This window comes from Bison bison, unplaced genomic scaffold, assembly GCF_000754665.1.
Source record: "Bison bison bison isolate TAMUID 2011002044 unplaced genomic scaffold, Bison_UMD1.0 scf7180017864376, whole genome shotgun sequence".
NCBI lineage: Eukaryota > Metazoa > Chordata > Mammalia > Artiodactyla > Bovidae > Bison > Bison bison.
The window spans coordinates 12,865,212-12,892,030 of NW_011494948.1; the positions used below are offsets into that span (position 1 = coordinate 12,865,212).

The 26,819-nt window shown below is 37.6% G+C and overlaps 1 protein-coding gene across 1 annotated transcript in view; it reads left to right on the top strand.

The window, feature by feature from the left end:
- Positions 1-26,819, top strand: part of ADAMTSL1 (ADAMTS-like 1) — a 496,626-nt gene that overhangs the window by 67,913 nt on the left and 401,894 nt on the right. Inside the window, exon 3 of the mRNA XM_010857061.1 lies at positions 9,614-9,659. Within this exon, the coding sequence (XP_010855363.1) occupies positions 9,614-9,659 (46 nt within the window). The remainder of the gene's footprint in view (positions 1-9,613; positions 9,660-26,819) is intronic.

A 26,819-nucleotide genomic window follows, 5' to 3' on the forward strand; every position in this document is an offset into this window, starting at 1 on the left:
CCACAGGAGGCTGTGTGTGTGTTGAGAATACATTACTCCTAGAATTTTGGTGGCTTTGTCTGATGAAGGAGCTTTAACCTCAAATGGGAGGAAAAAAAAAAAAAAAAACAACTGAAGTTTGCTATGAGGAAGGTCAAAGACATTTTTTTATAGTTAAGATCAGCATTTCATAGGCAAATGTTACCAGATTAAACATTATTTGTTATGGATACTCTTGTAAGTGAATTTGTTATTATTAGACATAGGTGGTTGTCTGGGAGCACATGGCTGAGGGGATTGGGTGCATAGAAGAAGATTCATATTCAGAGTCAGTAAACATTCATTAATGTTTGTTAAAAATACTTCTATTAGTATTGATAAACAATCCTTGGAGGAAAAGCTATGAACCAACCTAGATAGCATATTGAAAAGCAGAGACATTACTTTGCCAACAAAGGTCTGTCTAGTCAAGGCTATGGTTTTTCCAGTGGTCATGTATGGATGTGAGAGTTGGACTGTGAAGAAAGCTGAGCACCGAAGAATTGATGCTTTTGAAGTGTGGTGTTGGAGAAGACTCTTGAGAGTCCCTTGGACTTCAAGGAGATCCAACCAGTCCATTCTGAAGGAGATCAGCCCTGGGATTTCTTTGGAAGGAATGATGCTAAAGCTGAAACTCCAGTACTTTGGCCACCTCATGCGAAGAGCTGACTCATTGGAAAAGACTCTGATGCTGGGAGGGATTGGGGGCAGGAGGAGAAGGGGACGACAGAGGATGAGATGGCTGGATGGCATCACTGACTCGATGGCGTGAGTCTGAGTGAACTCTGGGAATGGTGAGGGACAGGGAGGCCTGGCGTGCTGCAATTCATGGGGTTGCAAAGAGTCGGACACAAAAAAAATAAAAAAAAAAATAAAGAGTTGGACACAACTGAGCGATTGAACTGAACTGAACTGACTGAAAGATGCATACTAGAACATTTCTATTATTTAGGGATATAGTACATCATTAATATACAATATAAACATAGTTATCTATAGACACTTTTTATTGAGATATAATTGACATAAAATGTTATACAAGTTTAAGGCATACAAGTTGATTTAATCCATATATACATTGCAGTATGACTGTTAATGTTTTCTCTCATGTCACATAAATTATTGTTGCTTTTTTATAGTGGAAACAATTCAGATCTAGCCTGTCAGCAGTTCTGAAGTTTATAATGCAGTCTTGTCTATAATCACTAAGCTGTTCTTTAGATCTCCAGGACTCATTTATCTACTAGTTGCAAGTTCATTCCCTTAAAAGACATCTCTCCAACTTCTCCACCTCCAGGATCCTGGTAGGATTCTACTCTCTGTTTTTATATATATACTTTTTGAAGAAAGGACAGTGTTGAATTGACTCCTATTTGGACCAAGTGTCACACAAGTTTCTACATAAACAAGGCTCATTTTGATTCTCATGAAAGATATTCTGTTTTAAACATAGAATAAAACACAGAACATTAAAGAATGACTTTTTTAAGCACAAGAGTGAGACAGAGAGATCTAAGGGGAAAATGAGAACTTGAGACTTAGGAGAGTCAGAGGAATGACATGTCTTCTAACTCCTTTTCTCCCTCGTGCAAAGCAAGACCACTGCTAACCATCTGCGGTGCATGCACCTCCAGTTCTAGTGCTAGGTTTTCTGCATCCAGCTTGACCCATGGATTAGGATAGTGAGCATCTGAGGATAGCATTACACACAGTGTCCGCAGGTTCATATAACTTCTTTTTTAATGGTCAAGTTCATTGGTATCAAGTGTCAATTCCCAAAGGAAACTCTTATGATAATGTGTCTATGGAACGTGAAAAGCAGCCCAACAGTGCATTCGCACTTGGTCCTCTTGGGTGTTCTCAGAGTTTGTTATTCCTCTTGAGGTCTTCGTAAAAAGCCCCAGAAATGGAGAAGTATTTTAACTGGCTCCTAGGGGACCCCCTCCTGCTCTCTGGCTCCCGTGAACACTGAAAGTTTCACTTGAAGTGAAGGAGGAAAGCAGTGCTCTAGCACTCCATGAAGCCCTGGCTGGGGCTCTCAAACTGTTGGTCTTGTCCAAATCACGGTCGTTTTCGGACCCACAGTCTAAAGGACACAGTCTTCCTGGCGTAAGTTGCTGATATGGTTTCAGGCCTGTTCTCTTGTAAAGAGCACATAGTTTCCTTTTAGATGATTAAAAAAGAGAGAGAGATAAGCAGATGAATGCTCTTATTTCGAAATTCATTGCCCATGAGTCCATATTTGAAAGGCAGGAGGTACTCAGAGAAATTCAGTAACCTGTTCTTACTTAACGGCACTCTTTGGTTTTAGGTAATCAAAGGCAAAGCTTCATGAGCCTAATATAAGTGTTATTGTCCTTAAGAACTCTGGTATTGAAAGTACATAATTACCAGATTTTCTTGAAATGATACACTAACACCAAGGATGAGTCTGATTATTTCACCAGAAGAATCTTAGAGAAGAGATGAGAAGAATTTGTAATTTAAATCGATGTATTTTATCAGATTTTAAAAATTCTTAATGAGAGATAAATCAAATATACCTTCCTCTTTCAAAGTAAGCAGGGACGAAAAAAGCCAACAGATGGCTAAAGCCTAGAAAGGGAGCTTTTTAATTTTCTATGGCAAGTCATCTCTTCCAAGATTGTTAAATTATGGTAATTGAAACTAGGATAACATCAGGATTTTAGGTATTGGAGGAGTTTGGATGGTTTGTTATGTGTTAATTGGAGACCAATAAAGTATTCTTCAAGCCTATACTAATCTCATTATAAGTGAATTAAAGTTTGAGTAATTCACAAACAATAGCTTGTAACTGAGAAAAGGAACTTAAGTCGAAATTAATAAATGACTGGTTAGGAGTGAAGTGCTGATATCAATAAGGAACTCTCTGTTCAAATTTGGTTTCAAAATATATTTTTTTATATTTTGTTCTTTTATACTTGAAGGTTTCTGATTCATTAATTGGTCCAATACTTAACTCACTAAATACAGTCCTGTAACTCTCATAGTTTGCATTAAGCAGGCGAATTTACTTAACTCATTTGTTATTAATGGCCTATAACTTTCCTCGGAAACCATTTTGGACTGAAATTTCTAATGCTTGTTTTCCTTTCCAGAGGTGAATTTTATTTTGTTAAAATGTGAAGAAAATAATTCAGCTGTTTTATATTAACAGACTATTTTTTAAAGAAGTTTTAAAAGGGAAGAAAATATTTTTTACTGCATAATTCTCACATGAGGCTTTTGTGCCCAGATAAATGCCTTGGATGAAGAAATTCATGCTTGGCAAAAATTAAAATCCTTGTGGTGAAATAGTCACTTTGTTACTTAAGTAAATTTTGTATTCAAATTTATTAAACTTGAACTTTTAAAAACTGCAAGTTTTTTTCACTGAAGTTCTTTCACACTACATTTTACTGAGGAGTGTGGTTCTCTTAGAGATGTTGCAAATTTACAGAGTGGATCTAGATGTCATTTACTCACTGGATTTCTCAGAATTGAGAAGCAGGTGGTATACATTGATGTGGAAAATAAGATGCAGTGAACTCCTCAGCTCAGCCTCCCAGATTTGATCTACTGTTAGTATTTTACACATCTTAAGTATGTCTTGTTCCTTTTGTATTATTATTGTTTTATATACTTTATTTAGGCAAACCTGAGTTCCAATCCCTAGTTCTCTCTTTTTATATATATGGTTTTCAGCCTCCTAGCCTTTCTCAGCCTCACTTTTCTCACCTATTAAGTAGGAGTGATAAAACCTTCCAGTTGATGGAAGAGGTAGAGATAATGTGCACAGAATACCTAATACTGAACCAGATATCTATAGTACTCAATATACATATAGTAGAGGTTAGTATTAATATTATTGTCCACAATTAGGTAATGTCTTTTAATAATAAAGACTTTTCCAAACTCAAATATTACTGCTTCAATATCATTGTTGTTTAGTCTCTCAGTTGTCTGACTCTTTGCTACCCAATAACGTGTAGCCCACCAGGCTCCTCTGTCCATGGGATTTCCCAGGCAAAAATAATGGAGTGGGTTGCCATTTTCTTCTCCAGGGTTTAATACCATATTTCACTCAAATAATCTCTCACTCAAAAAGTAATACAATACAGTAAAATGAAGACTTAATTTAGCAGCAGAATTAAATTATTTGCAAATCATTATTAGGTGTTAGATAATTGCAGGATGTTCTTTAGAAATAATGTTAAGTGTTTTATTTGCTGTGTTTGTTTTTGTTTTGCATTTGCTAAATGAAAAGCATTTGATTCAGTCTTTTACATTGTATACTTGTATCTCCTATTATCCAAGGATGCTTTTTTAAAAAATTCTTGAACTATAGTTGATTTACAATATTGTGTTAGTTTAAGGTGTATACCAAGGCATTCAGATATATATATATAGAGAGAGAGAGAGAGAGAAAGAGAGAGAGAGAGAGAGGTGTAGATATAGATGCCTTTCAGATTATTTTCCATTATAGGTTATTACTAGATACTGAATATAGTTCCCTGTGCTATACAGTGAATCCTTGTTGTTTATTTTATATATAGTAGTTTATATCTATTAATCCCATATTCCTAATTTACCTTCCCCCTGCCTTTCCCCTTTGATGCTCATAAGTTTGTTTTTTGTGTTTGTGAGTATGTTATGTTTTGTAATTTTTAGATTTCACATGTAAGTGATGTCATATATTTGTCTTTATCTGATTTACTTCACTTAGCATGATAATCTCTCGTTCTGTCTCAAGGATGCTTTCGAAACATGCGTAAGTATTCATACTTTAAAATATCTAGGAAAAGGCTGATTTAAAGTATTGAAGTGGGTATTTTTCTGCTTTGTGGTGGGGTTTTGTTTTATTTTTGTAAGCATTACCTCTATAATAACCCCATGGTGTTTGACTACAGCTTGTGTGAGTTATCTCAGTGATCACAGCTTTCAGTCAGTTTGGCCGCTTAGTCGTATCTGACTCTGTGACCCCGTGGACTGCAGCACACTGGACTTCCCTGTCCATCACCAGCTCCTGGAGCTTGCTCAAACTCATGTCCATCAAGTCAATGATGCCGTCCAACCATCTCATCCTCTGTTGTCCCCTTCTCCTCTTGCCTTCAATCTTTCCCAGCATCAGGGTCTTTTCAAATGAGTCAGTTCTTCGCATCAGGTGGCCAAAGCATTGAAGTTTCAGCTTCAATATCAGTCCTTCCAATGAATATTTAGGACTGATTTTCCCCTTTAAGATGTACTGGTTGGATCTCCTTGCAGTCCAAGGGAATCTCAAGAGTCTTCTCCAACACCACAGTTCAAAAGCATCACAACTTTAGGCAGGGCCATTTCCAGATCCAGTGATATCCAGCTGACAGATGAGGAAGCAAAATCTGAGGGGCTGAGACACTTATGCAAGGGAAAGAGCAAAATCTATGACTCACATCATCAAACTCCTAGTTCAGAAGTGTTTCCATTAACCTTTCAGGGAAATGAGGTTAGGAAAATAAAAGGAGGGTGAAAAACATAGCATTTTAAAGTCTTCATGATTAATGCCAGAGTTCACAAGCAAGAAATCATCATTGGATCGCCTTTGTTTTAACTGCCTCAATGGGTCCCCTTTACCTACTGCAAAATTCATGGCTAGAAGGCATTTTTATCTCCTGCAATTCCCTGTATACACCCAAAACTCCATAACTGCTTGAAAATGTAGAAACACACCATATCTTTTCATTCCTCTGAATTTTTGCCTTTGGTTTCTTCTCCACGTATCCTTCATCTCTTTTAATATCTATTATATTTTTACATCTTTTACACAATTACTTTGTTAAATGTCTACATAATGCTTCTGTATGTGAAGCACTGTTTGAACTGCTTCACAAATATTAACTTGGTTACTCCTCAAAATAATCCCAGGAGATAAGTATTACTATTCCATTTTACAGATGACAGAACTGAGGTATAGAAACTAAGGAATAAGGGGCAGGATTTCAGAAAGAAGACTCTGCTTTCAAAGTGGTTACCACTGACCACTACACTATGTCATATATGCTCCAGGAATTTCAAAATCAAAAAACATACCATATTCAGCCAACACTGATGTCTACATGGCATGCTACCAAAGATCTCCAGGTCACAGAATTAATTACCATGTAAAATTTATCATAAGCTGGAGCCTAGCTCTCATCTTTTTAAACTCAGAAACCTGATATATTTTTAGCAATCACATAAAGAACAGATCCTTCTCTTGGAGGCAGACTCACAGTGACTTGGCCTGTGAGATTAATATTTAATTAAAATGCTAATTTATTCACTTACAATGAAAATTATTTATTTACTTACCTGTCCATAACATGAACCATACCCATCACAGCATAACCAGCCCCTCTGCCTCTTAGCAGTCATATAAAAAAAAGACTGCTCTTGGCAAATGGCTTGATCAACATAGTGTTATAATGAGGGATATTTCTGGAATAAGCAAAAAGCTCACTGGCAGCAGGTAGGTTGGTATGAGGCATCTGTACTGTGATGGCAACTACCTAGCTAAGGGGATCAGGAGGATCATTGGACATTAGCCTGGGCCATTGTTGGGCAGGGCACTGACAACCTAGTATTTCTTCCATTCTCCTTTTTTCTATGATTCTGGCCAGCCTTGTCTTTCCTTGGTCCCATTCTGTTGTTGAGTGCATATTAATATAGTCAGTCTGGTTATAGTCAAGTCTTCAAGCCTAGGACTTTTCTATCTCTCTAAGATAGCCTTTGGGTAATTGTATTTTACCCAAAGGCTGAGTACCAAAGAGTTGATGCTTTCAAACTATGGTGCTAAAGAAGACTCTTGTGAATTCCTTGGGCAGCAAGGAGATCAAACCAGTCAATCCTAAAGGAAATCAACCTTGAATATTCATTGGAAGGACTGATGCTGAAGTTGAAGCTCCAACACTTTTGGTCCCCTGTTGCAAAGAGCTGACTCATTGGAAAAGACCATGATGCTGGGAAAGATAGAATGCAGGAGGAGAAGGGGACTACACAGAATAAGATGGTTGGATGGCATCAGTGACTCAATGGACATGAATTTGAGCAGACTCCAGGAGATGGTGAAGGACAGGGAAACCTGGCGTGCTGCAGTCCATGGATTTGCAAAGAGTCGACACAACTGAGCAACTGAACAACAGCAATCATATTTTCAGATGACATTTTCTTTCTGATAGTGTTCTGAAGACCTAACACAAATACTATCTAGCATTTCTTACACCAAGTCAGAATTGTATGAATAATTTTCTTAACAGTGAAGACTAGGTCATACTCATTCTTCTTTATATTCCCAGAAGTAAATGCATTGAGTTCTGTTGAACTCATAATAGAAGTTCAGTAGATGTGTGCTGAACAAACAAGTAAATTGGGACAGTGAAGCATCACAGTTATGTGTGTAAGCTCTGAATGGCTCAGTTTCAAATCTCAGCTCTACTACTTACTAGTTGTGTGATTTGGGCAAGTTACTTAAGCTCCCTAAGCTTCCATGATCTCATCCATAAAATGGATCTGATGTTAGTACCCTGTCTCCTAGGGTTCTAATGTACAAAAACACCTCAGAAATGTACCTGGAATTCCATATTTATTTATTATTAGTATAAGCATTCTCTCAGAATTTCATATTATATTTTACTTTTTTTAAAATGTGACTTATTTTGAAAAGAGCAGATTACTACTGTTCTTATGCCATCATTGAATGGTTCATCAAAAATTGATTGTTTCTGTTCACAAGAGTTCAGTAAAATGGAAACTCCCTTGTATTGCTGGTGGGGGTATGTAGTAGTACAGCATTTATGGAATACAATTTGGCTATATTTATCAAGAGCCATATAAAAGTTCATTGCTTTTAGTGTCATAATTCCACTTTTAGAAACTTATCTTTTCTAAAGACATAGGCAGAAACTTGGATAAAACATACATGGACATGATTTATCACACTATCATATATCAACCTCTATGTTGGAAATTGCTTACATGACAAGAAACGAAAGAATGATTTCACAGGTTACACCATTCCATGGAATAGTATGTAGCTCTCAAAATGATGTTTTTAAAGTTACTTAGTAGTGTGAGAAATACCTTCAAAAAATTTAAGTGGAAACAAAGCAGGCTATAAAAATGTAGAAGTGCTGTTATTTCCTCTGAACTGGAAAGAAATTAATATATCAAAATAACAGTAATTATCTTTACATGAGACAACTATGGGAGTATGGGATTTTTTTCTTTGAGGTCATCTTTCTTTTCTAAAACCTCTACAATGAGCATGTACTTTAGCACTGAAACTATTGCTTTAAGAATTATGACTTTTTGTGTCCTTAAATGTGTAATTTTAAGAAATACAGCAACAAATAAGTACAGTAAGTCCCCTACATATAAGTAAGTTCTGTTCCAAGAGCACATTCATAAATCCAATTTGTTCATAAGCCAAACAAAGTTAGCTTAAGTGCCCAACTAACACAATTGACTATACAGTACTGTACCATAATAGGTTTATAATACTTTTCACATACATAATACACACACACACACACACAAAAACAAACACAAGAAATAAAAAGCTTCTAATCTTACAGTGCAGTACCTTGAAAAGTACAATAGGACAGTACAACAGGTAGCATACAGGGCCTGGCGCCTACTGAACAGGCAAGGAGAGTTACTGACTGGAGGAGGGAGAAGAGGTGGGAGATAGGAGAGCTGAAGGTTCATCAGTAATAGGAGATGGAGGGAAAGCTGCAATTTCAGTCACGCCTGACATTGTTGGCACAAGTTCTGGTTCTTTGCTGGGTTCAGTTCTATCTGTCCTCTTGAAAGAAGAATCCAGTGATGTCTGGACACTAGTTCTTTTTTTCTCATCATAGATGACACAGTAGCACTGGATTGCATTCTGAATGGCTGCTGCAACCTTTGTATATCATTCTGTGTTCCAGTCCTGTGCCTCAAAAGACTAACAGTGTCTCCTCAAACGAAGAAAATCCCTTTGCCATTTATCCCATCATGACTCTCACTGGTTCTTCAGTTACTTCTTGTTCCTCTTGTTTTCCTTTATCCTTTCTCTGAGCCTCCAATTCCTGGTGCTTCTTAGCAGGACCAGCTACATCTCTGCTGTTTGTATGCTTCCTGACATCCTGGGCTTGAAATAAAGATACTGTGGTACTGTACTCTATACAGTACCTTACAGTTAAGTACACAAAAGCACAGCCACTTGTAAAGGATTCACACAGGTGGCAATGTGCACCAGACCCATGAGCTAACTTACATGATTGGCTGTGTGAACTCACCTTCACATCTTTGCACGTGTTCAACTTGAAGGTTCATATTTAGGGAACTTGCTATACTTATTTTGAGAACTTTTGAAGCAAAATTAATACTTAGTTTCAAGTCTAATGGAGAAGTCAATTTGCATATTCAGCTTCTTCTGCTCTATTTAGTATTTGATAGTTAACTCCTACAAGGGCATACTCAAAAGAAAACAGAGGCTCTTATACTGGTATTAAAGAGGAAATTGATTTTCTAAGAGAACCATTGAAATCTGGGGCCTTTCGTTGGTGGTAATGAGTTGTTTTTTTTTCCCTTCCCCCAGGAGCTGTGAGGGAAGAAATATCCGATATAGAACATGCAGTAATGTGGTAAGCATTAACCTTCTATGATTGTGATAATGTATTTCGTAAGCCCTGAATAATGCTAAGCAGTCTCATGTATCCTGAGCAGATATCAACTAATTAGTATATTACCAAGAGTTATTTATTTCATGGTATATGGATTATATACATTAAAAAATAGTTATTTTTAATGTTCCTCAAGACAAACTTTTAATCACTTGGCCAGATTGAAACTAACTACACTATTTAAAAATAAGAACTGTGTTTCCTCTCTGCTTTCTGGCTTCACATCTAGGTCTCTTGAAAGCAAAAAGAGAAATGAGAAAATAGAAACCACTTGGGAATCATGAAATAAACATCAGTTCATCAAACTCAGATTTGATAAATTAATTCGTTTAACAAATACTGTTCAATACCAACTGTATGTGAGACACTGAACTACTACAAAGATCAATAGCATGTGGTTGCTGTCTTAAAACATCTGTGTTATGGTAAGGGATGTAGCAAGAGAAGACAGATGCTGACAAATGTAGAAAGAAAGGGATTACGTTCTTGTGGGTTAAAAGCAGAGAGAAATCTGAAGGGCCTTCCAGAAGGAGGTGATTTGACGTAGGGCTGAGAAGCCTAGGAAGGCTGTGATTGGCCCAGAGTAGGTGGGAGGAGATGATAGCCAGTCCAAGTGGAGGAGACGTAACAGGCAACTTTGGAGACAGGAATATTGAAGGTGTGTTCTGAACACGAATTTAAATAGGATTGTGCTTAGCAGTATGGAAGAGAAGAATTGAAAGATATTTTGAAGTTACACCATGAAGAGATTTGAATATTAAGCTTCCAAGTTTATTTTCCTTCAGTTACTAATGGAGGGTCACCAGAGGTTGTGGAGTGAGAGTAGGATATTGTTGAGTTCCACTTTGGGAAGTTTAATTCTGTAATGTTGTGAGGGATGCACTGGAACAGAAAACAAGTGGAGAGCGAGAAGTAATGAAGGGTGAAAACAGGAGGAAATAGATATGAGAGGTCAAAATTAAAGTCACTCTGTAAGACTTCCCAAGTAATTTAGTTAGAGTGATGACTTGTAGTGGGAGTAAAGGAATGATTTACATGCATGTTTAGAGCTCTAGTGCTTCTGAATCACTTTCTTAAAGATGTTCTTTTTTGTTGTTGTTTGCATGATGGGCATCTTCCTTATTGTGATCTCAGCTCAAATGCCACCTCTTCAAAGAGATTTCCTTGACTACTTTATCTAATATAGTTGTACCATTGCTTGGCTCCAGCTCTCACAATAGTCAATCAATCATATTTAGCTTTTTTTTTTTTTTTGACTTTTTTGCACAGTGTGGGCTTCTCTAGTTGTGGTGTTTGAGCTTAGTTGCCCCTAGGAATGTGGGATCTTAGTTCCCCAACCAGGGATCAAACCCATATCCCCTGCATTGGCTGATGGACTTTTAACCACTGGACCACCAAGGAAGTCCCTATCTTATTTGAGTCTTTATTTATGTTCTGTTCCCTGACTCTAGAATGTGAATTCCTTAAGCATAAATAGAGTGTCGTTTACCTTATCCACTCCTTCATCCCCAGTGCCTAGAACTTATATATTTATCAAGCATACAGTAAATATTTGTTGAATGCAAAATGAGTACTGGTCTTCTAGAAGAATGGTGAATGTCATTATCAAAAGTGTGAACACTGAGAGGTTTGAGAGAAAAGTGAAAGTGAAAGTCAATGAGTCATGTCCAATTCTTTGTGACCCCAGGCTCCTCTGTCCATGGAATTCTCCAGGCCAGAAGCAGTTACTCTAGTGTATCAGGAATGGAATCAAGATGCAGTACATAAAGCATATTAACAAAGAAATGGAATCTATAGGTCTGTTGTTCCTATAAAGTGTTAACAGAGACACTCCATCATTTGTAGAGCCACAGAAGGGTGGGAGGATGTGTTGCTTTTTTTTGTTTTGTTTTTTAAATAAGAGAGCCTTGAGAGATGAGTTTGATCTGGAGGGCAAGCTGGGTGATATTTGCAGGTAAGAGTAGACTTGATGCCACAGGTCCCAAAGCCAGCATTGGATGACAAGAAGAGAAGGAATCTTGATAGAGGGAAAGGACATAAACTCTGTTCTTAAAAACAGACACAAATTGAGAAAGACACAAATTGAGGATATAGAAAACTTTTGAAGACCACGTTGTTGTAGCAGAGGGGGTTCAACTGAGATTAGAGAACTTGCTCTTACAGAGAACGTGGTCCAGAGTCTGTTAGGTCTTAGTCTGGCAATACTGAGATGCCCCCAAAAAATGTACAGTGAAATCCACATATGAGCAATATCATACAATATCTGTCTTTCTCCGTCTGAGTTACTTTACTTAATTTGGTAATCTCTAGGTCCATCCATGTTGCTGCAAATGGCATCATTTCATTCTTGTTTATGGTAAAGTAACATTCACTGTGTATATGTACCACATCTTCTTTATCCAAATAGTACAAATGAACTTATTTACAAAGCAGAAATAAAGTCATAGATGTTGAAAGCAAACTTATAGTTAACAAAGGCAAAACAGAAGTGGAAAAATAAATTAGGATTTGGGGATTAACATATACACATGACTATATTTAAGATAACTAATAAGGACCTACTGTATTGCACAGAGAATTCTACTTTAATACTCTGTAATAATCTATATGGGAAAAGAATCTAAAAAAAGAGTGGATATATGTATAACTGGTTCACTTTGCTGTATGCTTGAAATTAACACATTGTAAATCAACTATACTTCAATAATTTTTCCTTTTAAAAAAGTGAGATGGACAGTAGAGGTGACCCCTGGCCAGAAGACAAATGAGATGAGAAAGACTAAAATGAGTGAACAGTATTTTATATAAATGCCTGACCAGGAACAAAAGTGACTAGAAGGGCTGATAATTAGAAGTAGAAGCAATTGTTCAATAGAATATTTTGCCTAGTTCATTTCTCTATTTCCATTTAAGATACTAGTGACATATAACATAACCCATAGCATTGTCTTCTTCACCATGCATACACACACACCCCTCACTCAACTGCTGATTAATTAAAAAGATCAAATAGCTGTGGTGACTTTTATTACATTTTTTAAAAATTGACAGTTTGTTGTAGTTACAGTATGAAAAAATTTTGGTATAAATATACTATAGCTCATTGGTTTTCTTTATGATCCTTTTTATTGTGGTAATATACATGTGTGTGTTATATATGTATACATATATATAATCATTTTAAAGACACATAACATAGAAAACAAACTTATAGTTACCAAAGGAGAAGGAGATGGGGAGGGTTAAATAAGGAGTTTGGGTGTTAACATATATACACTACTATATTTAAAATAGATAACCAATGAGGACCTACTGTATAGCACAGGGAACTGTACTCAATATTTTATAATAACCTATAAGGGAAAAGAATCTGAAAAAATAGTGATATATGTATATATAACTGAATCATTTTGCTGTACACCTGAAACTAACACAAAATGGTAAATCAACTGTACTCCAATTAAAAAAAATACACAAAAGCAAACATAATGAAAACATTTTTTAATTAAATGAATTATAAAATATGAAAAGCACACAGACATGATGTTTTTAAAGAAATCTCCTTAACTACCATTCATTTTCTTTCAAGCTTTAAGGATAATAGAAAGGGTCCGGACTATCCTAAGTAGACGTTAATGCTTAAAGCATCATGAGCAGATGTCTGCCTACTCTTTCCTTTAAGATCTTCAGAAACAGCCCAAAACTTCCTTGTTATCATTATGAGCATTTCCCTGGACAGATGCAGGCTAAGGCTGACCTAACATTACTTAAAACCAATAGCACGAGCCAACTCTTTGCAGCTTGTAGAATCAAACTGACACTGAATTTTTTATGAGAACCTAGAGTCTTCAAGTAATTCAATGCTTTTTTTCTGGCTTTTGACCATGACAGAAGCAACACTGCCAAAAATACAAAAGAAAAATTTCATAAGAAAGAATTTTTTCATAATCACATTCCAATTTTTTTTCAAACTAAGAAGTTCAGAACAATTCAATTAAATATTCCCCTTTTAGTTGCTTGTTTTGGAAAAACTTGAGGGCCTCTTATTAGTTAAGCCTCTAAGGTCACTTGTTAATCCCTGGACAGCTTCCTAGGCCTCTTCTGAGCCACTTCTCCAGAGATTCACTCTGTATTTCTATTCTTTGTACTTGCTATATACAGCATTTCTTTGGGTTCTTGTTCCCTGAAACTGAGGAAGAGAAAAGATCTTAGATTACCAGTTTTTCTGGCTCAACTGAATTATCAGCTCATGTGCTTTTAAGGTTTTATTGTTAATCACTGTATAGACAGAGTCTATCAATATAAGAAAGTTAAAGTTTCCATAATGTTCACATGGTTCTTGGAGTCATGGTACCTTCTTATACCATTTCTACCTGATCCAAGCAGGCTATTTTCATTCCTAAGGATGTAGTTCATCCAGTTTTTCCCATTGGATAGTCCCTGCTCTTTTTAAGAAAAGTGACAAGGCTCTCTCTGAAAGAAAAAGCTAAGGATAGGGACTTCCTTGGCAGTTCAGTGGTTAAGACAGTGCACTTCCAGTGGTTGGGGGTGCAGGTGGGTTCAGTGCCTGATCGGGGAACTAGGATGCCACATGCCACATAGCACAGCCAAAAATAATTTAAAACAAACAAAAACCAAGGATCACATCAGGATAAACAGTGGGTGTAAACCCAGCAGACCATTCAAGTGGGTTACTAGGTCTCAGATTGTCCCTGGATCCTCTCAAAGTTCTTCTTATATCACATTTTCCTGTTTGTTCAAATAACCTCAAATCTCAACGCTTTGATCTTAATTAGATGTTTAAAATTGACTTCCAAAGTGGTGAGAGGAATGCTATGTGTCTTATAAACCGTTTCTTCATCACTGTCCTTAATCTTCACTGGAACTGAGATTTAAGAGATAGTGACCACAATTAGCATCCTATTAGGCTAAGGTGCCTGTAGTAGCTGATGGCATTCTTATGTTCCTTATTGAGATTTTATTACTCCACTGCAGCACTGTACTGTTCTTAAAAAATACTCTTGCAAGATTATAGTTGGTAAACCACATTTCCATATCTTTTCTAAAAACTCTTAGGGAACAATCAGAAGTGGGGGTGAGGTGGGTGGGCAGGGATTTCTGTCTTCTGAGGAAATGGTTGAAACCATTAAAAGCCTTTTTAGCACATGGAGACAAAACATTGTTCATTCCAAGAATAACTGACCATGAGAATTGTTCTCAGGACTGGGGTATATTGATGAATAGGACCAAAACCTAATTCTCCTGAAGCTTTCGTTCTAATGGAGGAAACCAGATTACAAACCGACAGACAAGTTATTTAAAGGAAATAATATCAGGTAGTGATCAGTGCTCTGCAGAGAATTAAATGATCAGTGGTGACTTCAGATTGGAAGGTTGGGGAAGTCCACTTGGGGATGGACATTTGAATGACAGGAAGAAAAGAACTGTGGTAATATCAGGGGAATAGTGAATCAGAGAGGAGGAACAGCCAGTACAGAGGCTGTAAAGGATGAAGGAACGTAGTGTGTTCAAAGAAAGAACAAAGTCAGTGTAGAGACTAGTGGGCAAGGAAAAGAGTATTAGAAGATAAGAAAAATAAAGGTGCAGTTAGACAGGAGCTAGATCATGCTGGGTGTCATAAAGTGTTATAGTTTTAGAGCCAAGAGGAACTACTGAGACTTTTAGGGAGGGGAAAATAAAGTTGTACTCAGGATTTTAAAATATAGGTTTGGCTGCAGGATCACTCCAGAGATGGATTGCACAGAAGAGAGTGGAAGTAGACATTCCAGTTCAGAAGCGATTCCAGTAGTTTCCCTGAGTACTAATGGATGCTTGCACTAAGTGGACAATGGTAGGAAGATGTAGACTATATTTTAGATGGAGAATGTCTTTTCCTAAGTTATTTGGCCTTGTCCTCACTTGGATACAATCCACTTTTATGGTCTACAGCATCATTACTATGAAATGTCTTACATGCAGCTTTCCAGAAAGAGACAAAGGCATAAGCTATAATGGTCAGATAGGACAGAGTGGTCCTGGGCAAGTTTATAACTTTGGGTGCCTCAGTTTCTGCACCTAAGTAACAAGAGGATTGAACTAAGATTTCAAAGATCCCTTCCAGCTCTAAAATTCTGTAGTTCTTAAAAAAATTTATATCTGGACTATTGGATCTAAACAATGAAGATATCTGTGTTGGTTTTGTGACTGACAGTACTGCATTGAACAGATTTATCCAGCAATAAAGTAGGGTTAAATCAAAGTGCACGTACATGGACCGTAGAAGCAAAGTTCCTGTCTTTGGCGTAGACTTTGATCAGCCATCTTAAGCAGTTATTCTCATCACTGAAGTTGTAAAGGTTCATGGCTTTCATAGCATCCTTCACGTGGTTATTAATGATGAATCTAAAATAAATTCCCATTTGATCCCGTGTCCATTTTTCTCATCAGGTCTTTGTATAGCATAAAGTAAGGGCACATTTGGTGCTTTATGTCATAGTGGAATAGAAACTCATGGAAGGAAAGAACATTCTGCTATAGGACTTTCTTTGTCAGAATTTTCTTTTATTTATTTATTTAGTTTAATTGGAGGTAATTGCTTTTCAATATTGTGGTGGTTTTTGCCATGCATTCATATGAGTCAGTCATGGGTGTACATATGTTCCCCATCCTGAATCTCCCTCCCGCCTCCCTCCCCATCCCATCCCTTAGGGTCATCCCATTGCAGCAGCCCTGAGCACCCTATCTCATGCATTGAACCTGAATTGGCAATCTGTTTCACATATGATAATATACATGTTTCAATGCTGTTTTCTCAAATCATCCCACCCTCGCCTTCTCCCACAGAGTCCAAAAGTCTGTTCTTTACATCTGAGTCTCTTTTGCTGTCTCACATATAGGGTCATCATTACCATCTTTCTAAATTCCAAATATATGTGTTAATATACTGTATTGGTGTTTTTCTTTCTGGTTTACTTCACTCTATATAATAGGCTCCAGTTTCATCCACCTCATTAGAATTGATTCAAATACATTCTTTTTAATAGCTGAGTAATATTCCATTGTGTATATGTACCACAGCTTTCTTATCCATTCATCTGCCAATGGACATCTAGGTTGCTTCCATGTCCTAGCTATTGTAAGCAGTGCTGCGATGAACACTGGAGTACATTTGTCTCTTTCAATTCTGGTTTCCTCAGTGTGTATGTCCAGCAGTGGGATTGCTGGGTCATATGGCAGTTCTTTTTCCAGTTTTTTAAGGAATCTCCACACTGTTCTCCATAGTGAGTGTACTAGTTTGCATCTCCACCAACAGTATAAAAGGGTTCCTTTTTCTCCACACCCTCTCCAGCATTTCTTGTTTGTAGACTTTTGGATAGCAACCATCTGAGTGCTGTGAGATGGTACCTCATTGTGGTTTTGATTTGCGTTTCTCTGATAATGAGTGATGTTGAGCATCTTTTCATGTGTTTGTTAGCCATCTGCATGTTTTCTTTGGAGAAGTATCTGTTTACTTCTTTGGCCCATTTTTTGATTGGGTCATTTATTTTTCTGGAATTGAGCTGCAGGAGTTGCTTGTATATTTTTGAGACTAATTCTTTGTCAGTTGCTTCATCTGCTATTATTTTCTCCCATTCTGAAGGCTGTCTTTTCACCTTGCTTATAGTTTCCTTCATTGTGCAAAAGCTTTTAAGTTTAATTAGGTCCCATTTATTTATTTTTGCTTTTATTTCCATTACTCTGGGAGGTGGGTCATAGAGGATCCTGCTGTGATTTATGTTAGAGTGTTTTGCCTATGTTTTCCTCTAGGAGTTTTTTAGATTCTGGTCTTACATTTAGATCTTTAATCCATTTTGAGTTTATTTTTGTGTATGGTGTTAGAAAGTGTTCTAGTTTCATTCTTTTACAAGTGGTTGACCAGTTTTCCCAGCACCACTTGTTAAAGAGATTGTCTTTAATCCATTGTATATTTTTGCCTCCTTTGTCAAAGATAAGGTGTCCATTATCTCTGGGCTTTCTATTTTGTTCCATTGATCTATATTTCTGTCTTTGTTCCAATACCATACTGTCTTGATGACTGTAGCCTTGTAGCATAACCTGAAGTCAGGCAGGTTGATTCCTCCAGTTCCATTCTTATTTCTCAAAATTGCTTTGGCTATTCGAGGTTTTTTGTATTTCCATACAAATTGTGAAATTATTTGTTCTAGTTCTCTGAAAAATACCATTGGTAGCTTAATAGGGATTGCATTGAATCTATAGACTACTTTGGATAGTATACTCATTTTCACTATATTGATTCTTCTGATCCATGGACATGATATATTTCTCCATCTATCTGTGTCATCTTTGATTTCTTTTGTCAATGTTTTATAGTTTTCTATAAATAGGTCTTTTGTTTCTTTAGGTAGATATATTCCTAAGTGTTTTATTCTTTTCATTGCAATGGTGAATGGAATTGTTTCCTTAATTTCTCTTTCTGTTTTCTCATTGTTAGTGTGTAGGAATGCAAGGGATTTCTGTGTGTGAATTTTATATCCTGAAACTTTACTATATTAATTGATTAGCTCTAGTAATTTTCTGGTGGAGTCTTTAGGGTTTTCTATGTAGAGGATCATGTCATCTGCAAACAGGGAGAGTTTTACTTCTTCTTTTCCAATCTGGTTCCTTTCATTTACTTTTCTTCTCTGATTCAGTTCAGTTCAGTCGCTCAGTCGTGTCCGACTCTTTGTAACCCCATGAATCACAGCACGCCAGGCCTCCCTGTCCATCACCAACTCCCGGAGTTCACTCAGACTCACGTCCATCGAGTCAGTGATGCCATCCAGCCATCTCATCCTCTGTTGTCCCTTTCTCCTCCTGCCCCCAATCCCTCCCCGCATCAGAGTCTTTTCCAATGAGTCAACTCTTCGCATGAGGTGGCCAAAGTACTGGAGTTTCAGCTTTAGCATCATTCCTTCCAAAGAAATCCCAGGGCTGATCTCCATCAGAATGGACTGGTTGGATCTCCTTGCAGTCCAAGGGACTCTCAAGAGTCTTCTCCAACACCACAGTTCAAAAGCATGGCTAAATCTTCCAAAACTATGTTGAATAGTAGTAGTGAGAGTGGGCATCCTTGTCTTGTTCTAGACTTTAGGGCAAATGGTTTCAATTTTTCACCATTGAGGATAATGTTTGCTGTGGGTTTATCATATATGGCTTTTATTATGTTGAGGTATGTTCCTTCTGGAAGAAGGCAATGGCAACCCACTCCAGTACTCTTGCCTGGTAAATCCCATGGATGGAGGAGCCTGGTAGGCTGCAGTCCATGGGGTCGCTAGGAGTCGGACACGACTGAGCGTCTTCACTTTCACTTTTCTCTTTCATGCATTGGAGAAGGAAATGGCAACCCACTCCAGTGTTCTTGCCTGGAGAATCCCAGGGACGAGGGAGCCTGGTGGGCTGCCATCTATGGGGTCGCACAGAGTCAGACACAACTTAAGTGACTTAGCAGCAGCAGCAGTATGTTCCTTCTATTCCTGCTTTCTGGAGGGTTTTTTTTTTTTTATCATAAATGGATGTTGAATTTTGTCAAAGGCTTTCTCTGCATCTATTGAGATAATCATATGGTTTCTATCTTTCAATTTCTTAATGTGGTGTATCACATTGGTTTGCAGATATTGAAGAATCCTTGCATCCCTGGGATAAAGCCCACTTGGTCATGATGTATGATCTTTTTAATATGTTGTTGGATTCTCTTTGCTAGAATTTTGTTAAGGATTTTTGTATCTATGTTCATCAGTTATATTGGCCTGTAGTTTTCTTTTTTTTGTGGCATCTTTGTCTGGTTTTGGTATTAGGGTGATGGTGGCCTCATAGAATGAGTTTGGAAGTTTACCTTCCTCTGCAATTTTCTGGAACCATTTGGGTAGGTGTTAGCTCTTCTCTAAATTTTTGGTTGAATTCAGCTGTGAAGCCATCTGGTCCAGAGCTTTTGTTTGTTGGAAGATTTCTAATTACAGTTTTGATTTCTATACTTGTGATGGGTCTGTTAATTTTCCATTTCTTCCAGGTTCAGTTTTGGAAAGTTGTACTTTTCTAAGAATCTGTCCATTTCTTCCAAGCTGTCCATTTTATTGGCATATAGATGCTGATAGTAGTCTCTTATGATCCTTTGTATATCTGTGTTGTCTATTGTGATTGCTCCATTTTCATTTCTAATTTTGTTGATTTGATTCTTCTCCATTTGTTTCTTGATAAGTGTGGCTAATCGTTTGTCAATTTTATTTATCTTCTCAAAGAACCAGCTTTTAGCTTTGTTGATTTTTTGCTATGGTCTCCTTTGTTTCTTTTGCAGTTATTTCTGCCCTAACTTTTATAATTTCTTTCCTTCTACTAAGCCCGGGGTGCTTCATTTCTTATTTTTCTAGTTGCTTTAGGTGTAGAGTTAGGTTATTTATTTGATTTTTCTCCTGTTTCCTGATGTAGGCTTGTATTGCTATGAACCTTCCCCTTAGCACTGCTTTTACTGTATCCCATAGGTTTTGGGGTGTTGTGTTTTCATTTTCATTCATTTCTATGCATATTTTGTTTTCTTTTTTTTTATTTCTTCTGTAATTTTTTGGTTATTCAGAAGAGTGTTGTTTAGCCTCCATATGTTTGTATTTTTACTAGTTTTTTTCCTGTAGTTGACATCTAATCTTACCACATTGTGATCAGAAACGATGCTTGAGATGATTTCAATTTTTTTGAATTTACCAAGGTTATATTTATGGCCCAGGATGTGATCTATCCTGGAGAAGGTTATGTGAGCACTTGAGAAAATAGGTGAAATTCATTGTTTTAGGGTGAAATGTCCTATATATATCAATTAGGTCTAACTGGTCCATTGTATCATTTAAAGTTTGTGTTTCCTTGCTAATTTTCTGTTTAGTTGATCTATCCATAGGTGTAAACGGGGTATTAAAGTCTCCCACTATTATTGTGTTATTGTTAATTTCCCCTTTCATACTTGTTAGCATTTGCCTTACATATTGCAGTGCTCCTATGTTGGGTGCATATATATTTATAATTGTTATATCTTCTTCTTGGATTGATCCTTTGATCATTATGTAGTGTCCTTCTTTGTCTCTTTTCACAGCCTTTATTTCAAAGTCTATTTTATCTGATATGAGTATTGCTACTCCTGCTTTCTTTTGGTCTCCATTTGCATGGAATATCTTTTTCCAGCCCTTCACTTTCAGTCTATATGTATCCCTAGGTTTGAGGTGGGTCTCTTGTAGACAGCATATATAGGGGTCTTGTTTTTGTATCCATTCAGCCAGTCTTTGTCCTTTGGTTGGGGCATTCAACCCATTTACATTTAAGGTAATTATTGATAAGTATAATCCCATTGCCATTTACTTTGTTGTTTTGGGTTTGAGTTTATAAACCTTTTCTGTGTTTCCTGTCTAGAGAAGATCCTTTAGCATTTGTTGAAGAGTTGGTTTGGTGGTGCTGAATTCTCTGAGCTTTTGCTTGTCTCTGTAAAGCTTTTGATTTCTCCTTCATATTTGAATAAGATCCTTGCTGGATACAGTAATATGGGTTGTAGGTTTTTCTGTTTCATCACTAAGTATGTCCTGCCTTTCCCTTCTGGCTTGAAGAATTTCTATTGAAAGATCAGCTGTTATCCTTATGGGAATCCCCTTGTGAGTTATTTGTTGTTTTTCCTTTGCTGCTTTTAATATTTGTTGTTTGTGTTTGATCTTTGTTAATTTGATTAATATGTGTCTTGAGGTGTTTTACCTTGGGTTTATCCCGTTTGAGATTCTCTGGGTTTCTTGGACTTGGGTGGCTATTTCCTTCACCACTTTAGGGAAGTTTTCAACTATTATCTCCTCAAGTATTTTTTCATGGCCTTTCTTTTTGTCGTCTTCTGGGACTCCTATGATTTGAATGTTGGAGCGTTTAACATTGTTCCAGAGGTCTCTGAGGTTGTCCTCATTTCTTTTAATTCTTTTTTTCTTTTTTCCTCTCTGCTTCATTTATTTCCACCATTCTATCTTCCACCTCACTTATCCTATCTTCTGCTTCAGTTATTCTACTGTTGGTTCCTCTCCAGAGTGTTTTTTATCTCATTTATTGCATTATTCATTATTGATTGACTCTTTTTTATTTCTTCTAGGTCCCTGTTAAATTTTTCTTGCATCTTGTCAATCCTTGTCTCCAGACTATTTATCTGTAACTCTATTTTGTTTTTAAGATTTTGGATCATTTTTACTGTCATTATTCTCAATTCTTTTTCAGGTAGAGTCCCTATCTCCTCCTCTTTTGTTTGGTTTGGTGGGCTTTTATCATGTTCCTTTACATGCTGAATATTTATCTGCCTTTTTAATTATCTTGTTTAGGTTGCTGTGTTTGGGGTGGCCTTTCTATATGCTGGAAGTTTGTGGTTCCTCTTTATTATGGACGTTCCTCCATGTGGGTGGGGTTGGACAAGTGGCTTGTCAAGGTTTCCTGGTTAAGGAAGCTTGCATCAGTGTTCTGGTGGGTGGAGCTGGATCTCTTCTCTCTGGAGTGCAATGAAGTGTCCAGTAGTGAGTTTTGAGGTGTCTATGGGTTTGGTGTGACTTTTGGCTGCCTGTATTTTTGTGCTCAGAGTTTATGTTCCTGCGTTTTTGGAGAGTTAGCTTGGTATGTCTTGCTCTGAAACTTGTTGGCTCTTGGGTGAAGCTTGATTTCAGTGTAGGTATGGAGGCTTTTGGATGAGCTCTTGTCGATTAATGTTCCCTGGAGTCAGGAGTTTTCTGGTGTTCTCAAGTTTGGGATTTAAGCCTCCTGCCTCTGGCTTTCAGTCTTATTCTTACAGTAGCTTCAAGACTTCTCCATCCATATAGCACCGATGATAAAACATCTAGGTTAATGGTGTAAAGATTCTCCACAGTGAGGGACACCCAAAGAGGTTCACAGAGTTACATTGAGAAGAGAAGAGGGAGGAGGAAGATAGAGGTGACCAGGAGGAGAAAAGGGGGAATCAAAAGGGGAGAGAGCAATCTAGCCAGTAATCAATTCCCTATTTGCTCTCCTCAGTCTGGAACACTCAGAGAGGTTCACGGAGCTCCATAGAGAAGAGAAGAGGGAAGAAGGAGATAGAGGTGACCGGGGGGAAAGGGGGGGGAGTCAAAAGGAGAGAGACCAATCTAGCCAATGATTAGTTCCCTACGTGTTCTCCACAGCCTGGAACACCCAAAGAGATTCAGAGTTAAGCAGAGAAGAGAAGGGGGAGGGAGGAGATAGAGGTGACCCATTTAGTATCTCATGGATCTGGAGGTTAGAAATCCAGATGGGCTCAACTCGTTTCTCAGCTCAATCCAAAATGTCCAAAGTCCTCCATCTTCTAATAGGTTGCAGGGCACTCTCTTTGGGCTGTTTTTAAATATCAAGTCCATGTTCAAAAGACAAAGATTCAATTTCCAATTGCAGCCAAGGTGGAGTAACAGGGCTTGGATTATCTTCTCACCGCCAACCTGATGGCATCTTCCTCTCTCAGTCCTCCACACAGGAAAGGCCCAGAATTTTCTTTCATGAAAAAACTTAATCTGTTTATTAGTTATCAAATTGTAATTTTCTGAAAAACAAGGCTGAATTGTGTCTAAATACTGAATTATGATTTGCAGGTTTTGCCACTGAAAGAAACAGAGAATCGGTTCACTTAGGTGATATAAAGGTAGAAAATCAGGTTTGAGAGGGAGAATTACAGAGTTTACTTTAAGACAAGGATAATTGGAAACCATTGGAGACTCAAATGGAGTTTTCAAGTATAAAGTTAGAGAAGTAGTATTGGAGCCGCTTGAGAGGGCTGAACTGGAGTTTAAAAATGGGAGTCATCAGTCCATAGGTAGAAGTTTTAACTCCAGGAGTGAAGATATTGTCCATTCACTCATTCCAAATGAAGGATACATTTAAGTTCCTTTTTTTTTTAATTGGAGTGTAATTGCTTTAAATGTTGTGTTAGATCTTGCTGTAGAATGAAGTGAATCAGTTACATGTATACATTTATCCCCTCCCTCTTGAGCCTCTCTCTCACCACCCTGCCATGTCCTACCCTTATAGGTCATCATAGAGCACCAAGCTGAGCAACCTGTGTTGTACAGCAGGTTCCCACTAGCTGTCTATTTTACACATGCTAGTCTGTATATGTCAATACTATTCTCTTAGTTCCTTCCAATCTCTTCTTCCCTCTGTGTCTGCATGTCCATTCTCTACATCTGCATCAGTAAATCAGAAAGAGAAAAACAAATATCATATATTAATGTATATATATGGAATCTAGAAAAAATGGTACAAATTAACCTATTTGCAGAGCAAGAATAGAGGCCAGAATTTTTTTTTTCTTTTTTAATTTCTGGGACAACATTCAAACCCATGAAATACCCTCTGGAGTCTAGACAAATGCTGTAGTAAATAACAAGAACTTTGGGCGTCAGTCAGTGAGCCTGTGTCAGCTGGACTATTTTCCAGCCAAGAGGCACATCTAAGATAGGAAAGAGAATCACTTTCTCATAATCAAGTCCTTATTTAATACCAGAAAATAAAAAACCATGCTATGTGTCAAGGCCATTTGTTTGTTCACTTATTCATTCTCTGGTTTAATCGTTCATTTATTTAGCCAACATTTATTGAGCACCCAACTCTTATTCTGTATTAGGGATGTTAAGAGTCTGTATTATCAATAAAAAGACAGGGTACTTTCCTTGGGGAAGTCCAGCATCTATTAGGAAAGACAGGTACGTAAACACATAATAAATTAGTGTGTGGGTAAACACTATTTGTGTGGAGGTAGATACAACATGCTAAGAGGTCATGGAAGGACCATGCCTGGTTCTCTTACTGCTGTACATCTAGTACCTAAGATGAAGTGTAAGCACTGTGTTTCTGAAACTGTGTGCAGGGAACATAGCAAGTCTCTAGAGCTTCAGAGTGATGTTTTAAATACTCAAGGGAAACACAGCAATACTTGACATCTGATGGACACTGTACAAACTACCAGATCAGGTTTTTTTTTTTTTTTTTTTCTATGTCTTATCTTTGGAAAGTTGGCATTTGCTTTGATAAAAAGCAAGTACTTTGAGAAAATCAACAAAGGACAGAAAATTAAGGTGGCATTTTCCAATCTCATTTCAGACTTGAAAATATAGTGCCTAACAGCTGAATACATCCCATCAGTAAGAAAACGTGGTTACTTATGATTGAAATAAAATTTTTTTGTAAAAATTACGTGTATTATTTTTCCAATGACCACCAAGTTATTAGGACACAGATATTTATTAAGTTGCTTGGACTTAATTAATTAATAAATAGAACCAAAGGGTATTCCTTTTGACCTAGAGGTACCATAGACTTTAAAAGGACTGTGAATAGATGAGGTTTGGCAACCTTTATCACACAGTAGACATTTAATGCACATGGCAAATCAATGAATGAATGACATCCTAAATAGGGTTATACTTGAGCTCAATCTTTCAAGATGATTGTCTCCAATGAGAAAGTGTTATGAAAAATGAGAATGGAATTTATTCAGCACTTTCTTCCGTGACCTACTATGTACCAGACATTTTTTCCTAAGTGCTGGGGTATTCTAGTGACAGAAAAAGATAAGGCTCCCGTTCTCACGAAGCTTATACTTTAGTGGGAGAAGGCATATGGTTAACAAGTAAATAGAAGTGTAACAGTTTCAGATAGTGAAAGACTATGAAGAAAATAAAGCAGGGTAATGAGATAGTGATGGTGGGGAGATGACTTTTACGAGGCTGTCAGGAAATTCCCTCTGAGGTGATATTGGGGCCCAGGTGTACATGTGAAGGGTGAGACATGACGTAGCTCAGCTTAGTTTAAGCTCTGCCAGGTCCTTTTATGAGGTGCAGTACAAGGTACATTGTGGGGAAACAGATCCTTATCTATGCTGAAGAATCTGAACTTACCCCCAAATGTCATTTTGTGAGGGGCATTTCTGGCCTCTTACCAGAGCCTATGGGCATTGCTTGGGAGAGGAGCAGAAGGCTGACAGAAAGCTGGTTGCTCTGACTACCCCGCAGTGCACGTGCCTCTTCTCCCAGGCCCAGAGCCAGTCAGCCCCTGACTAAAATACATGAAGGGCAGTAGAGGAATTTCTTAAGCTCAAGTTGAAGTGTCTTAAGTAGGAAAGCAATTCTGACCTCGGCCTCCTGGGTAGCTAACTACTCAACTCTGTCCAGCAGTGGACCCAGAAAATGGACTTCTTGTCAGATCCATCCATGATTTCCTCCCTACTGACCCACCCAGCTGAAAGCAGAAATTTTCCTGAGTGTAATCTTCACTGAGAAGGAAAGTGCTCACGTTTTAAGGTCTGGTAGGACATATCTTTTCCAAGTTACTTTATTAGGACTTCATTTATTCTTTAATATGCATCAATTCACATAACAAACTTGGGGCCAGGCTCTCCTGCTTTTTAGATTCCACATGCATTTGTATCTGAGCAGACTCTAAGAGGCCATCAGGATGTATGGAGAAGTGCATGGGGTAGTGATTCAGAGTGATTAAAAATTCAGACACCCTCTTCTTTTTCAATCCTGCATACATGGAGAACTAAAAACATCCAAGTAGAGCAGAAAGAACATGGGCTTTTCTGAGTCTTGCCACTTTGTAATAATGTGCTTTTAAACAAAATTCATTAACCTCTTTCAATCTCAGCTTTCCTACCTTTACAAATATCCTCCTTGTATATGTACAAAGGATGTTAATTTGATGTTTGTGGTAGTTTAAAAATTGGAAACAAATGGGCCAGGGCTGATTAAATAAATACATTGTAGTATATCCATACCATGGAGCTCTATACAATCATTAAAAAGAGTAGGGTAGGTCTCTTGAGGAAATCAAAACTGAAAAAGACACATGTACCCCAATGTTCACTGCAGCACTATGTACAATAGCTAGAGCATGGAAGCAACCTAGATGTCCATTGACAGATGAATGAGTAAAGAAGTTGTGGTACATTTATACAATGGAATCCTGCTGCTGCTGCTGCTGCTAAATCGCTTCAGTCATGTCCAACTCTGTGCCACCCCAGAGATGGCAGCCCACCAGGCTTCCCCGTCCCTGGGATTCTCCAGGCAAGAACACTGGAGTGGG